Here is a 17,047-nt window from a genome sequence, read left to right on the forward strand (position 1 = left end):
GCCATGGTTGTCGCTTGCCGTAAAGAAGTTTACTCGATGTCGTAATCGTTTGGATTTGGAGCTCCAGCTTTTCCGAACCCCACCTAATGAAAAAGTCCAAATGGTGTGCAAACCATATGGCGGACATAGGTGCTCCCAATAGGAAAGTTGTAGAGCACATTCAGATGCATCAGTCGATGAAGTTTTGTGTTGATCTGACTTACGGTGTGGGAGTTATGACCTTTTAAACTATGATCCTTTGTTATAGCGCCACCATCTGGCCGACATAGGTGATTTTTAGTGCCTGGGTAGTGGGGTGCCATAGGAACCCACCTACCAAATTTGGTTGGTCTACAACTTATGGTTGCTGAGCCTCAGACTTTTTTGCGGAGAAAACTGCCACGCCCCAACTAAAAAGTCAAAATGGCGGGCAAACAATATGGTGGACACAGGTGGTCCCAATGGCAAAGGAATAGAGCACGTTCACATGCATATGTTGATGAAGTTTTGTGTTGATCGGACTTATGGTGTGGGAGTTATGGCCTTTTACGCAAAACCCTTTGTTATAGCGCCACCATCTGGCCGACGTATGTGATTTTTAGTGCCTGAGTAGTGGGGGCACATAGAAACCCACCTGCCAAATTTGGTTGCTCCAGGACTTATGGTTGCTGAGCCTCAGACACTTTTAGTGGAGAAAAATAATAAGAATAATAATAATCCTAACAGATACAATAGGGTTCCACCAGCTTCGCTGCTTGGACCCCTAATTATGCGGTTGTTCCCTGCACTTAGAACGGTAGGCTACTGCCCTCTAGGGTTTTCGACACACTTGTTCCTCGTTATGGTAATACATTTTGTTGTACGTCGCTCTGGATGAGAGCGTCTGCCAAATGTCTGTAATGTAGGCTACTGTAATATTCCGTAGCAACAAGATAAATCCGGCGTTAGCCCTGAAAAATGCCAATACAGCAGTGAAAACGCTGCTCACTGAATAACGAAATAAACGAGACAAAGTTTTTTTTTTAATTATGCCCTGTCATTCTACATTCAATATCTGGGACTAAACTTTGAATAATTATACAATCTTACCACTGGTTTCACGCGTAGAGATGTCCCTTTTGCGACTGAGTGGTCATATATTGTCTTGGACAATCCGTTTGTGATTCCTGTTGCTTCTCATATGCCAATAAATAAATAAAACGGTCGGCTGCTCTGCGCGTAGGTCGCGACTTGATAACTCGTCTTTTGTTTCGTTTTTTGTTTCGTTTTTTCTCAATATCGTATTTATTATTTGAAATGTGTATTTATGTGTTATTATTCTATCTGTCTCTGAGGCGCTCTGAAATGGGCATTCTCTGCTAAAATGAGCAATGGATTGGAATATGTGACTGACATAGTGTTGCACAGTATACCAAAACTTCAGCACTTTCTCGGTACTTAAAAAAAAAAAAAAAAAAAACGGTTTCGTATTTGAATTTTCCGACGTTCGGTAGTTCTGCGTCAATTGTAAAAGCCAGGGAAATGTGTCTGATTTACTGATTTAGAGGATGAAAAGTGTAGTTTGTCAGAATCTTCGCTAGATGGCAGTAGCAACTAAGGTTGCCAAGTGAGGTGACCTGCGCTTGTACATTCACTTCCCTGAAACAGCGCAAGCTTTGACTCAGTTCACTTCAGTAGCAATAGGTGTTCCAATTTGGAAATATTTTATTATAGATAGATGCTATATTGTTATTAAAATATGCTGTTTTTAAATCTATTTAAAGGTGAAAGACCTGTTTTAAAGATTATTTATTTACAACTGTTTAATTTTTGAAATATATTTAACATATTTTTCTATTGTTCAGTGTAACACTATAGGCCTATGCATATTAATATGTTGACGAGACTTCAGCTTACAGGTTGTAAATGAACCAGGTTGTTAATAAACCATGAATTCGAAAATGAGGTCAACCCTTGTGGACATTACGTTTCTGATCTATTAAGGTAATTTTTGTATTGTTAGGTACCGAGTATCGAATTAGCACCGTTTAAGTTTCAAGTATCATTTCAGTATTGAGTATCGTAATACTAAACCTGGTATCAGTATCAAAGTCAAAATTTCGGTATCATGACAACACTACTGTGACGCCTTTTTTAGTTGCGGCGCAGAAACACTGCAGCTGTGCATGCACACCGGACCATCTAAGTGTTATGACATGCCATCTAAGTGTTACGACATAGTAAAGGCCTTGACGGGAAGTGGCCAGGACACATCCATGGCGACGTAACTAAGTCATCCGACAGCGTCTCTTAGCACAAAATTGGCCATAAGTCATCAATATTTCATATGATCATCATGATATTCAGTAGATATGTTGGATGAAGGCATATGATCATGAGGACAAAGCCATTTTAAAATCGCTCCATAGGGGGCGCGATGCTGCCAATGCTTGGACCCCTTCCAACGCCGCTTGCGGCTTTAATTATAATAATAATAATATAAATTAATATAATAATACACTTAATCACCATTTTTACCTAATTTGGCGATAGATAGTGACTTAACACATTTATTTTAATGAAAATCTTCAAGATTATTACTTTAAGAATAACAGCAATTAGAATGTTCTTGAATATTAATGGCGAAATTTGCCTCATTACTGCATTGCCATAAGGATGCTTATAGTTCCTTTCTGTTATGCATGTTATGTCACCATAACCAAAGTATATTAAATAAATCATTTTGTGGACCTGCCACTAAACACAGAATGTTAATATACAATGGGATCAGAGCACATATGTAAAGGGGGGTTTCCTTATGACTCCTAAATGATGTTACCACAGGGTGAACCTGCTGTGGACATGGATGTCTGAATTCTTGAAAACATTCCTCTTGCTCGTTTCCTCGTCTTGTCCTTTTTTTCATCTTTCCTTGTGAAATGTTCTGGAATCAAGGAAGGGGGGAAAATAAAGAAGAATTTCAAGGAGAATTCTGTCAGAGCCTTGCTACAGTACATTAATTGTTTGTTTGTTTTTTTAGTTTAATTCAGAACATGATTGGCTTTGTCCTGGTAGATAAAGGGGTTATTCAGGTGCAAAAGGTAATGTTTGTAAACATGCAACACTTTGGATTTTAAATGTGTAAAAATTATTTTTTCCTCTTTTTTGAGGAATACTGAAATATTGAATCTCAATCTGACAGCACTAGTAGTCTTCAAAATGCATAATTCTTTGTCTTCAGGCTTCAGCAGTATTTCAGCTCTTAGTAAATCATTTTTCCATCCTTCTCTTTCCCACAGAATCCCCCTGTACTTCCTGTTGGCCAGTTCAGTGAGACGTTTATTAATTTCGTCACACAGTGGTGAGTATGTGAATTGAGTGGCTGAATGGCTGAATGAGAACAAATTATTTGCATTTAAATAGTCAATATTTCATCCCTCCATTAAGGACATCAAAAGTACTTTACATTGGTTGTGGGGAATTGGGTTGTGGGTTTACATTTTACTGTAGCATGGGTGCTGCTTGGCTGTTTTATACCAGAACCTCTTCCAGTTAAACTGAAAGTTGATTAGCTGGTGGGTTGGTCAAGTTTCCAAGAAAGCAGGCAAACTGAATACCTTTAAAAATCTGGATGTTGGTGTTCCTCCACTAGAGGGCCACCGTGGATAGGGTATGAGAAAATGCAAAAGATTTATTAAGGTATGCACACATAGTAGCCTAGCCTTGTCATGTGTTACAATTATTTTTTGGATGACCTGAGATGTAAAGTAGCCAAAACAAAATATGAACACTGACAGAAACTAGGAAGGAGTTGGTCTTGTAACCTAAAAGTCACAGTTTTGATTCCCCGGTAGAACACTGCCGTTGTACCCTTGAGCAAGGTACTTAACCTGTATTGCCTCAGTATATATCCAGCTGTATAATTGGATTAGTGTTGTCACGATACCAAAATTTTGACTTCGATACCGATACCAGGTTTAGTACCATGATACTCGATACTGAAAAGAAACTTGAAACTTAAAGTAATAATCTCAAAGATTTTCATTAAAATAAATGTCTTTTAAGTCACTATCTATCGCTGCATTGGGTAACACAATGGTGATTGAGCCTATTTTTATATTAATTTATACTATTATTATTATCATAATTCATGATTAAAAAACTGTGATTAAAAAATGTCTGTGGCGACATTCTCGGGAAAAAATCACAAGCGGCGCACAGTTAGTGACACGTTTTTCATCACCCATCAGTGGTTGGTTCACCAGAGAAGGTAGGCGGAACTAACGCAACAGGCTCGCTCTTCAATTCACTTGTGTGTGAGCGGCATACTGTTTTTTCCGGTGTCTGCATGCGTTACAATAACAGAGAAAGTAGGGGGAGTTATGGAACCCTAAAAAGTTTTTGTGTAACATGAGAGATCATATTATTTGTTGATGTAGATTTCGTATTACATTTAATGACAATGTAACTTTACTAAATTACATAGCTATTTGCACAGCTAACGCTAGCTACCGGACCATGTCAAGAAAGACAACATTAGTTTAGATAACGTTGCGCACAGTATCCATCTCTCATATCAGGTAACGTTGCGTTAGCTAGCAGTTGTTTCAAAAATACCACACAACAGTCATTCACGAGAAAGACTGCTTATTGTGCACGAGATACATAATTGCACGAGCCACAGCGAATCCCGCAAATTTTTCTCTGCAGTGTAAAGATGTTCATACCGGGCAAAAGGTGGATAAAGAACGTTTGCAGTGATTTTTTAACCCGGCTCGGCAGTGTAAAGACATCTTGAGTTAGCCTAATGTTAGACAACGAATGAGTATGTACATAACGTTACTTTTATAACAACCGTTTTTTATTCAGTAAATAGTAAGTGTTATAGTTGGCGTGCCAACTGACAACACAGACGACACTGGTTGGATCCGGTTGGATCTATGTGAAGTGAGGTCCAAAAACAAACCTGCAATTACCGCTTCTCGCCATTGGCACCGCCATAGAGAACGAAACTGAAATCTTCGTGATTGTAACTTTAAACGATACTGATTTGATACTCGGTACCTAACGCTACTGAAATGACCTTAAAGAGCATCTTGCAGGTTAAATTTTTTATGAAATGTATACTTAACCTTGTCTGAAAATGACCATTTGAAAAGTTAGTGCAGGATTTAATAATTTTTACAAGACATAAGGGCACAAATTCAGAGGAACTAGTGGCTGTTTAGAGCAAAGCTCCTAAAAACACCTTTTTTTCCAACATCGCGTCATATTATGTAACAGAAGGGAGTGGCTCACTGGCTCTGCAGTAGTAGGTGGTTGTGAGTCTGAGCGGTCGTGATATAGTGAGTTGGTCTTTTTTCAGTAGTTTTATATTGCATTTCACCATATCATCATGGGAAATTATTGTGTTTGTGCAGGTTGCACAAACTCCAGCCTATTTGCAAAGCGTTGCAGTGATATGGGCTCCGAGTATGATAATTTGATTTTTCACACAGAGGCACGGTGGTTGTCAAGGGGGAGAGTCCTGCAGAGATTTTTCGAACTGAGGGATGAATTGTTGGCTTTTTTTATGGACGTAATGGACGTTTATGTGACCAGAACAAAATGTGTCTCCTTGCTTATGTAACGAACATAGGCATGCAGGGGCGAAACGAACATATAATGCAGATGAGTGTTAATGGGTTCAGGGGGAAACTAGCATTCTGGAGAGAGAACCTTTCGAAAGGAAATTGTGCCCCTTTTCCACAGTTGTGCATGTTTTTGACCGACAATAGCATCGCTGATCAGTCCCCCACACAAAGAATGACTGATCATCTGAAAAGCCTAGAGGAGCTCTTTACCACCTACTTTAGAGGTTTGGATATGTCACAGTTTGATTGGGTGATTGACCCTACCATCTACTGTGATGCAGGCTCCGTGGATCTGCTGATTGAGCTGTCATGCAATCAAATGTTACAACGTCTGCATTCTCGAGTTTCGGTGGAGGAGTTTTGTTTGGGACAAGAGGGGATTACCCAGAGGTGGCACTGTGTGCTTTAAAACTTATGGTTCCCTTCACAAGCACCTATTTGTGCGAAGCAGGATTTAGCGCTCTTGTTTGCATGAAATCAAAGTACTAGTCCAGGTTAGACGTGACAGATGAGATGAGATGCTTGCTCTCTACTACATCCCCTGATTTTGATAAGCTGCAGCACAACGCACAAGTGCAACTATCTCATTAGACATGGTGAGTTCAAATGAACGATCAGTGCCAACATATTGTGCTTTACTGGAGTCTTAGCAGTGATTTTATACTAAAACGTCACTGTCTGTGATATGTAACTCTTATAAACTTTTTTAACCCTCTGGGGTCTAAGGGAAAAATGAGGCACACTGGTGATTGTGCCATGCTCTGACATTTGTGTAAATTTCATCAACTTTATATGTAGTGATTCCAAAGTGTTTCATATCTCTGTTTTCAGCACAAACTCAGCTACAATAATATGGCAGCAGTAAATAGGTCATAATCATATGTGGATTGCAAATTGCTCTAAAAACACACAAACTGTAAACAGTAGTTTTGAACATGCACAGGAATGTTGTAATAAAACACACTAAACAATTGTGACTAAGATTTTTGGTCACTGAAATGTGTTCATCAAGGTTTTGGGTATCAAAAGATGACTAAATATTTTATCAAATCCAATGAGAAATATAAAATAAATTGCTAAAGGTTAGTGTTGTGACTACTATTTTTCAACACCAGGTGAGAATGGGAGGGCAAATTTCTGTAATGAATATGCATTGAGTAGGACGACCTGCCAGCTACGTAGGCTATTCACACCTGGCCGCATGCATTACATTACATTACATTATAGGCATTTAGCAGACGCTCTTATCCAGAGCGACGTACAACAATAGGTTTCATGATGTAGAGGCGCAAAAGAAACACTAGAGTGAAGTAAGGATCGTAGTGCCAGAAGTGACCACATCGATCAGGACTCCAACCCTGTAGAGTAAGCTTGTTCAGCAAGCAAGAATCCTACCAAGTACAAACTAGCACTGGAATCACACCTAATCATACAAAAACAATCCTGCCAGATACACTAACATAATCAAATTATCCTAGCTATGTACAGTGAGCTGAACTATAGGCTAGGGAGGGGTGGGGAGAGGTGCAGCCTGAAGAGATGAGTCTTCAGTCTGCGTTTGAAAGTGGTGAGATTCTCTGCTGTTCTGACCGTCACGGGGAGGTCATTCCACCAGCGAGGGGCCAGGACAGACAGCAGACGGGAGCGGGAAGTGCAGACGCGAAGAGGGGGAGGTGCCAAGCGTCCAGAGGTGGCAGAACGGAGAGCTCTGGCTGGAGTGTAGGGTCTGATGATCCTCTGGATGTATCCTGGTGCTGACCCCTTAGCTGCCTGGTATGCAAGCACCAAGGACTTAAATTTGATGCGAGCCATAACAGGCAGCCAGTGGAGGTCAGTGAGCAGGGGGGTGACATGGGAATGTCTGGGGAGGTTGTAGACCAGACGCGCTGCAGCATTCTGGATGAGCTGCAGGGGTCTGATGGCGGATGCTGGCAGACCAGCCAGTAGCGAGTTGCAGTAGTCCAAGCGGGACAGGACCATCGCTTGAACCAGGAGCTGGGTTGCGTAGGTGGTGAGGAAGGGGCGGATTCTCCGGATGTTGTACAGGAAGAACCTGCACGTTCGACTCACCGCCGTGATGTTCTGGGAGAGGGACAGTCTGTTGTCCATCACCACTCCAAGGTTTTTTGCGGTGGGTGATGACACCACAGTGTCCCCCAGGGAAATAGAAAAGTCGAGAAGGTTAGAGGATGGAGCAGGGATGAAGATCATCTCCGTCTTGCCTGGGTTTAGCTTAAGATGGTGGTTATCCATCCAGCTCTGGATGTCCCTCAGGCAAGCAGAGATGCGAGCAGAGACCCGAGTGTCAGAGGGCGGGAAGGAGAGAAAGAGTTGGGTGTCATCGGCATAACAATGATAGGACAACCCATGGGCAGAGATTACAGGACCAAGAGATTGGGTGTACAGGGAGAATAGGAGGGGACCAAGGACAGAGCCCTGGGGAACTCCTGTGGCAAGGGGCGAGGTGCTGATACTGCACCAGCCCAGGCGACTTGGAAGGAGCGACCGGAGAGGTAGGACTCAATCCAGTCTAGTGCTGTGCCACAGATCCCCATAGCTGCCAGGGAGGACAGGAGGATGGGATGGTTGACGGTGTCAAAGGCAGCAGAAAGGTCTAGGAGGATCAGGACAGATGAATGGGAGGCTGCTTGTGCGGCGTGAAGCGACTCATTGACCGAGAGGAGTGCGGTCTCTGTCGAGTGGCCAGGTCTGAAGCCAGACTGGTAGGGGTCTAGGAGGTTGTTCAGGGAGAGAAAAGAGGAGAGTTGATTAGAAGCAGCTCGTTCAATTGTTTTGGATAGGAAAGGGAGAAGGGAGACAGGACGGTAGTTCTGGATGACAGAGGGATCCAGAGTGGGCTTTTTTAGCAGTGGGGTGACGTGGGCCAGCTTGAAAGAAGAGGGGAAACATCCAGAAGACAAGGAGGAGTTCACGAGGGAGGTGACATATGGGAGGATGTCAGGTGTGATGGTCTGGAGGAGAGAGGAAGGGATGGGGTCAAGAGCACAGGTGGTAGGGCGGTGGGAGAGTAGGAGCTGGGAAACATCAGAGTCAGTGAGGGGAGAGAAAGTGGAGAAACAAGGGGAGGGAACAGAGCTGGGGGAGTGGGGAAGGGTGGTGGTGGACGTGAAGGAGCTGCGGATGTCTGCAATTTTCTCATCGAAGAAAACTGCAAAGTCATCTGCAGCGAGGGAGGACTGAGGTGGGGAAGGAGTGCTGAGGAGAGAGGAGAAAATGGAGAACAGCTGATGAGGGTTAGAGGCAGATTTATGAATTTTTGTTTGATAATAATTAGTTTTGGCAGAGGTTACAGCGGTAGAAAATGTAGCTAGCATAGACTGGTAGGCAGACAGGTCGGATTGAGCCATGGATTTCCTCCACTTCCTCTCCGCTGCACGTAGGCTGGCCCGGTTGGTTCGGAGGGGGTCAGACATCCACGGACTGGGAGGGGACGAGCGTGCCTGCCTGGAGACTAGAGGACAGAGAGAGTCAAGTGCTGAGGAGAGCGAGGAAGACAGAGTGGAGGATGCAGCGTCAGTGGGAAGGTTGGAGAAGGATTCAAGAGTGGGGAATGAAGCAGTGACACTGGAAGCGAGAGAGGAGGGAGAGAGGGAGCGGAGATTACGGCGGACCATAACAGTAGGAGTGGATGGAGGGGAGGGAGGGAGAAGGAAATGAAGTGGTGGTCAGACTGGTGCAGAGGGGTCACTGTGGGATTGGAAGAGGAGCAATTCCTCAGGATAACCAGGTCTAGGAGATTGCCAGCTTTGTGTGTTGGTGGGGAGTGCTTTAGGGAGAGATCGAATGAGTGAAGTAGAGGCAGGAAGGCTGCGGAGTGGGAGGCATCAAGGTGGATGTTGAAGTCTCCCAGGAGGATCAGTGGGGTGCCATCCTCTGGGAAGGAGCTCAGCAGGGTGTCGAGCTCATCAAGGAAGCTTCCCAGGGGCCCTGGAGGGCGATAGATAACTACAATATACAAGTTAACAGGATAGGTGATTGAGACAGAGTGGTATTCAAAGGTAGAGATGGAGAGGTGAGAGAAGGGGGAGAACAGAGAATTTCCAGGAGGGAGAGATCAGCAAACCTGTGCCCCCACCATGGCCAGATGGGCGGGGGGTGTGAGAGAAGGAGAAGGAGGAGGAGAGGGCTGCAGGGGTTGCAGTGTTGCCTGGTGTGATCCAGGTCTCAGTGAGGGCAAGGAAATGTAAAGAGAGGAGTGACGCGTAGGCTGAAATGAAGTCAGCCTTCCGCGTAGCAGACTGGCAGTTCCATAGCCCTCCTGCGACCGTGAAGTTGTCACAGGGGGTCAATGAGGGATAGCGAAGGTTGGAGGGGTTCCGTCGCCGCGGGGGGCCTTGCCTGCAGAAGCGAGTTCTGAAGGGGAGAGAACAGGTTGGGATGGGATGGGCACATAGCATAGCAGTGAGGACAGGGAGTAGAGAGAGGAAGGGTGATGGTAGAAGGATAGGGATGCAATGACACAAACTGGGAGGGAGCGACGCTAGAGTCGCTCCAAGCCAGACTACAAGCCCTAATTAGCAAATGAAAAGCAGCTGGTGACTAAGCAATTGCCCCACAAACCAGCAGCTAACTAGCTCCACACAATACCTGCTTGATGCAGTCAGTTAAGAGCAAATGAGGCTAATAAGATATGCCTCCCCACCACTAAGACAAAGACTCAGTGAGCCATTTAGAAGACAAAGACATCTTTTGATTTTCAGAACATTTATTGAAGCAAACTATACGCATGGAATATGCGATGAGACTGGTGTACTCTTGCAACGCTTGCGTGGCCTCTTAGCTAGTGGTGAACTAGGCCGTGTTTCCTGATCAGCATCTCTGTAAATATGATAAAAACAAAATTGTTAGGAAATGTGACATCAAATCAAACTTTATTTATATAGCACATTTCCTTCAACAGGTGAAAATTAAATGTGCTTTACAAAAAAGGGGCAAACCACTAACTAATGAAAACAAAACTTAGGAAATGTGACATGGTTACATTATATACAAACAAAGAACCAAACAAGCACAACCAGACGCAGAGAGGTAGCCTGTAATTTTGAGAAGCAATGGTTAGAATCGTTCGTAGTGTGGGAATTTACAAGCGCGCATATTAGTGAATATTCCTACAAACACACAGAGAATGTAATACAGCACACATTTACAAACAATGCAAGCTATCAACGAAACAACATTAGCTAAACTAAATAAACATTGATATTCCAGCTCAACTACACAAAACTCATCAATAACAATGCCTCAATCTGAAGTAGGCTAGGTCTGTTTAGCTAAGTGGTTATTATATTGCTATTTCCTGAATTTACTTACAGTATGCTAATATCGATTGTGCGAGGACATCAGTTTTAGAATCCTAATCACGCCACAGGCTATTTATTACCAATATGATCAAAAAAATACAGTCTACCTGCTACTTCTAACACAACCAGACGCAGAGAGCCTAGCCTATAATTCTGAGATGCAATAGTTTGAATCGTTCGTAGTGTGGGAATTTACAAACGCGCATATTGCTGGATATTCGTACAAACACAGAGATTGCAATCCAGTACACATATTTACCAATATGATCATAAGAAATATACTTACTCATGAAGTTGATCCTCAGCTGGATCAGTTCGCTGTTAGAAATGACACCGCTCTTCGTCAATGTCGGCTTCCGGACGGACCATTTTCCAAAATTAAACGAAATGTTTACCTCAAAAGAAGTGAATTAGGCTACACTTTCACAAGGGGAGGGAACAGAGCTGGGGGACTACACTACACTACACATTCTATCCTGCTTTCGCAGGCTTGGCATTTTTCACATGGATCTCGCATTGCCCCTCCCCTACTCTCCTTCTATGTAGAGTAGTTATAATGTCGTTAACATGTGAATGCGATTTGGGCGGACTTCCTGATGAGCGAAATTCACATAGTAATGAGTAAAGATTAACGAAGCATACATGGTTTAATTAATCAAATTTAGTACTTTTAAAACAATTCATATCATTTGTCAATGGGCGCATTGGAAAGTCGCGATTCTAAGGTTTCTGACAATGTTTTTGTTGCGTCTGTATGATAACAACTCGTGAAGTTAATCATCCAAATAGATGAGCTCCGCCGGCGGAGCTCTCGACCCCAGAGGGTTAATATAAAAAAGTATCCAAATAGCAAAGAAATGACAATATTTTAAATGGCTGGGGTCGCGAATTTCAGACATAAAATCGTGGTTCTGTGCCAAAAAAGGTTGGGAACCCCTGTTCTACGTATTCAAACATTCGGTGCTACTGCAACCAAAGTGTGAGATGAAAACAGAAGCGCGTTGTTTCAGTTTCATTAGTAGACGATACATGACAACTATGCCGAAAACGAAGTTTCGCAGCCCCACCATTGTCGCTCCCGTCGTTCATTTAACACACACCCCCTCCCTGCAGTCTCATCTAAAAAACACCCCCCACCCTTGACATAATGGACAATATTGTCTATCTTGGCATTCATAAAAATATTCTTTCACCACTAAAAAATCGTATTCCGTCATAGCAACAAGATAAACCCGACAATAGCCCTAAGATATGCCTATACAGCAGTGAAAACGCTGCTCACTGAATAACAAAATAAACGAGAAAGTTTTTAAAAATGATACCATGTCATTCTACAGTCAATATCTGGGACTAAATATTGAATAAATATAAAACCTTACTGTTGGTTTTACGTGTAGAGATGTCCATTTTGAGACTGCGTGGTCATATATTGTCTTGGACAATCCGTTTGGGAAATATAGGCGCATCTGTGACGCCTGGGTATCTTCCAAAATAGCTGTGCGTAACACCACACCTGTTGTTTACGGCGTCGTCGCCCTTTTTAGTACAGTCTGACTAGATTTACAATTCATTTATTCGGTAGGCGAGAGTATAAGCTTTCTAACGACGTATAACATGTCTAATTCTGCTTTCGGAATAGCGTTTTATAGGTCAGCGTAACAGAAAATATTCTTAGCATAGCATTCACTTACGCAATCACACTCTGTTAGCAGACAAATACGATGCACCTAACGAAACATGTTCAAGGATATTTCGTAATTTCTTGGAAAATACTATTATTATTGAGGACTTCTGAACATAGCTAAGCCATATGTTTGCTGATAGACCTAGCTGACATCGTTTTCTGGAGCAAAACAGAAGCGAATAGAACAATATAATTGATACTGTCTCTCTGTCTCTATCTACTGAACATAGAGGAGATCTCACTATTGCTATGTAAGTATTATCGTTCAAAATATTTCGGTTATATACGTTCTTTTTGAAATTGAGTATTTTTAAATAGGTTAGTGGTGTTATATAATGTAAATATTTCACACTGTAATGTAAGCGTTAGATGGAAGTGTAATAGTTTTTGTGAAGCATGCAACAGTGATGACGTCAGAGCTGGAACATTGCCAAAACGTGGTGGACGGGTGAAAATTGTTTTCATGTTGTCTCATCCCCATACAATAAAACATACGAGAGTACAGAGTATAGAAATACACACGAATTAATTATTACACATTTAGGTACTGTACCGCATTGTGTGACAATGTTTTTGCATTATTTTTTTAATCTGATAGCAATGTTTCATCTTAAACCCTCATAAGGGGCTCATTTATATGCTTTATAATGGACAAAAAACATTTTATTCAATTTTGGAGAGATTTTGGATATGTTTCTGGACACCTAGCTATTTTAGACCACTGTACTGACTGAAAGCTTGTAATTCCCATTTAAAAATTATGCAACAGTGATTTTCTTGAGTCAAAACAGTTGATTTGTAGTGAAATACATGGATATGTTATGATTTACAGCAATGCATAATTTAGACATTTTGGATAGATTTGGAGATGCTGGGTACACTGCTTAGTTTTTGCTTCATACATCTATAGTAGTTCTACATATCCACCCTTAGATTTTATGAACTTGTGGTCAAGAAGTTTTTGACTTAGCACATGTATAGTTTAACCTCCTGCATATATTCAATCTCGCAGTATTTCATTGCGAACTTAAAAATGCAAATTTATTTTGGATTTTTTGTCAAAACAATTGCATTTGTGGCACTTTATTTCTTCCAAAATTATGAATATAAACTAATCTGTGTTAGTATTGTAAATTGTACAAATGTCTTGCTTCATTTAAGCCATTTTTCAAGTCTCTGTGGTGTTCACGTCTGGAGTTATAAAGCTTTAAATAGGGTACCCCCTAAATGGGCAAGGATTGGCAAAATTTGGCTTGTGGATATTTATTCAATATTTAGTCCCAGATATTGACTGTAGAATTCGCTAGTTAACGTTACTCTCTCTTGCTGTTGTGGTATTTAAAAATGGTGGTTGCTGTCGGTGAACAAACTGAACATGGGATGACGTATTTGTGACGATTTCCATTGACCAATCAATGGTCTGCAGTATCGAATTGCAGCATGGATAGTACCTTTGGTACCTACCCCAGAGCAGTAGCTAAAATCTGCACGGGTACTTGCAGCCCGGCACAGGTCAGGTGGCAGTGGAGAAAGCAAAACAAAGCGGGAGCACAGATTCTGGCACGGCACGGTGGTGGAGAACTGCCATTACACTGCAGCACCTGAAATGCCCGCATTAGAGAATAGCGCAAACCTCTTGAAAGACACTCAGTTTCTTTGCAAGTGGTTTGAATTCTGACAAAACAGTCCACTAACAATCACTACATTAACACTGCCCAGGGCACACTAACAATGCCCCTATACTAACAGCTGGGCCTACTAGTTAGCCCCCAATACATATATGCTGAGCATTATTAACAAAGGCTAATAGTTGTCTCTTATGACCAATGGGAACATAAATATCAAAAATTTGACAACGTAAATAACTGTAATGTTGCAAGCAGTAATCTGTACATTTTTGCCATGTTTGTATGTCTGCTCATGTTACGACCTGGTCTAGGGTCAGACCGCAACAGGATAAATGATAAGGAAAATGGGTTGGGAAATGAACTACAATCTCTAACTCAAACTACAGGTCCCTACCTGCCTATCCAAATCTAACTGAATGCTGACTAGTCTTCAAAGGTTACTGGGCATGGGGCGGCTTTGAATGCTGAACTTCGGACAGTTAGCTGAATGTCGGAAACTAAAAGTTTGAATAGCGTACCCCCTACAGAGTGTAGCTTCAAAAACAATAAAGGAAAAATAACAAGGCAAAATAACAAACTTATGTCCTGATGAAAGGATTCATAGTCCAGCTGGGAACACACTAACTAACTGGAGCACTATACGGCAAGCTGAGGGCAAAAACGTTACTTGAGGTCAAAAACTAGTATACAAAAACAAAAAAATCCAATCAGCAAACAAAGCAGAGAAGCTAGACGAGAATCAGAATCGAATAAGAGAGCAAATAGTCAGAAACACAAAATCATGGGGCCAACAAACTAGAAGGGCTAAGGCAAGGATCATAGTCGAAGGGAATGAGTCATACACACGATAAAATCAGCAAACAAAGCAGAGGGGCTAGGCGAGAATCGAACAAACATCAGGGTCAAATACCCAAAGTCAAATTAAGCAATTACTATACACAACACAACAACTGTGTGTTCGAAGAGCTAGTTTCTGCTGGTAGGTGGCAAAAAAAAGGTTTTCAAGCCGAGCAACCGGTTATGGGAACAGCCAGTTAAATGACAACCGGAACAAAGAAACACATGCAAAAGAAACAAATGTAACCACAAACTTACGACTGGGGCCGTAACTGCTCGCTATACTTTATTCTTACTCCTCTTCTGCCCCACTTCTCAGATCATTTGCTTTAGCCATGCTGACGAGTTGGCAAAATCAGTAAAATATTCCAAAAATGGAATAAAAAGCAATTACACCTCAACAAGTGTTTTTATATTTCTGTGTAATGTTATGGTTGACGGCGCAACGCTGTGAAGAAATCATTCTTACTGTTTGCGCAAGGCTCTCCGTCTTATAAAATTCAAATGAAACAAGCCTTACAAAGTTGGGAAAGCTTATCCTGTCCTCTACTGGATAAAAGAGTTATGGATCAAAACAACAAACTGAAGGAGTTATCATGTCATAAAAAGTAAGTGGGGTTTTGCACATGGCTGGTGTAAATGCCTACCCCTCCTTTCTACTTTTGTTTTACTTCTCATATGGATTGTTCAAGACAATAAATGACTACTGAATCATTGAAACTGTGTAATACCAATTGAAAGATTATATATTTATTCCATAGTTAGTTGTAGATATTGATAGTAGAATGGCGTGGTATAATTATACAAAAATTCCTCTTGTTTATTTCACTATTCAGTGAGCAGCATTTTGCACCACTGTATTGGTATACCTTCTGGTTATTGTTGGCTTTATCTTGTTGCTATGATGTAATACAAATGTTTGGTAGTGAAAAAACATTTTTGTGAACTGCTATTGTCCAGTCCTATCCTGTTAAATGGACAACCTACCCAACAATCGTGGAACTTAAAAAACTCAAGATTTAACATGGTTGTATAGTTTATTAATAAAGCGAGAACACAGTTTATTATCATTTATAGTTTGGTTACAGGAGCACAGAATGTTGAGCAATCTCTGGACACCTGCGTCGTGCCCTCTAGGGGGCGCAAAGTGGTTTATCTTTAAGTCCAAGACAAAAGGAGTCCACAGTGCTCATACAGAAACAAGGATACAAAATGAAATTGGATTCTACATATAAGAAATTAACATCCAGTCATCTGGATAAGTAAATGTGTGTGCATGAATACATACATGCCAGTGTGTATACCTATGTGTATGTGTTTGCCTGCTTTCATGTAAAGGAACTTTTTTTGTTTGTTAACAGCATGAAAAAACTTCCCAAAGAACGACCTGCACCAAACAATCTCATGGTAAGCCATGCCATTTTTGACACTCCCACGCCTACCTTTATCCTCCCATCGCTCTCTCTATGCCTTTCCCTCTGTTTTCTCCCCCCTTTCTGTCCCCATTATAGACAGTGACTGAGTGGGATCAGAAAATGGCTCTGACATTTGCGACTGACCAGCACTATTTTCAAATCCAACGCCATCCCCAATTCACCCTTCACTAAGCCTTGCACTCTTGTTTACTGTTGCTATGTCCATCAAGCTTTCTGTATCCGACAAAGCAAACTAGGCATCAACCTTGAAATCATGGAAAAATGGCTCTTCGATTTCAGAGAGAAGCAGACAAAATAAATTAAATGGGAGACCAAACATTTGCTGAGTTTGATAAACAGAATTACAATGTTTCTTTGTCTGTTAATAACTCCACTTTGGCCATGCGTTCTTATCGGTTACGTGTTTATACATTTTATAAGCGACAGCGTTGAATATCAAAGTCGAGTGATAATGCAATGTTGGTAACAATGTAGCAATCTAAAGCAATAGCATTGTTTTTGTACAGCAGGCTGGGTCATAGATAAGATATATAACACATTATTTTATATA

General features: G+C 41.6%; 1 protein-coding gene across 10 annotated transcripts in view; it reads left to right on the forward strand.

Moving 5' to 3' along the window:
• Window positions 1-17,047, forward strand: part of map2k5 (mitogen-activated protein kinase kinase 5) — a 235,386-nt gene that overhangs the window by 184,170 nt on the left and 34,169 nt on the right. For 7 of the 10 annotated variants that reach the window (XR_010330020.1, XR_010330021.1, XM_064335644.1 and 4 more), the window contains 2 exons: window positions 3,258-3,319; window positions 16,423-16,468. Coding sequence is in view for 8 of the 10 variants with exons in the window: in XM_064335644.1 (XP_064191714.1) it covers window positions 3,258-3,319; window positions 16,423-16,468 (108 nt within the window). In the remaining 2 variants the exon portion in view is untranslated. The remainder of the gene's footprint in view (window positions 1-3,257; window positions 3,320-16,422; window positions 16,469-17,047) is intronic. The other 3 variants (XM_064335651.1, XM_064335653.1, XM_064335655.1) reach the window with 1 other exon arrangement.

Source organism: Anguilla rostrata, chromosome 5 (genome assembly GCF_018555375.3).
Source record: "Anguilla rostrata isolate EN2019 chromosome 5, ASM1855537v3, whole genome shotgun sequence".
NCBI lineage: Eukaryota > Metazoa > Chordata > Actinopteri > Anguilliformes > Anguillidae > Anguilla > Anguilla rostrata.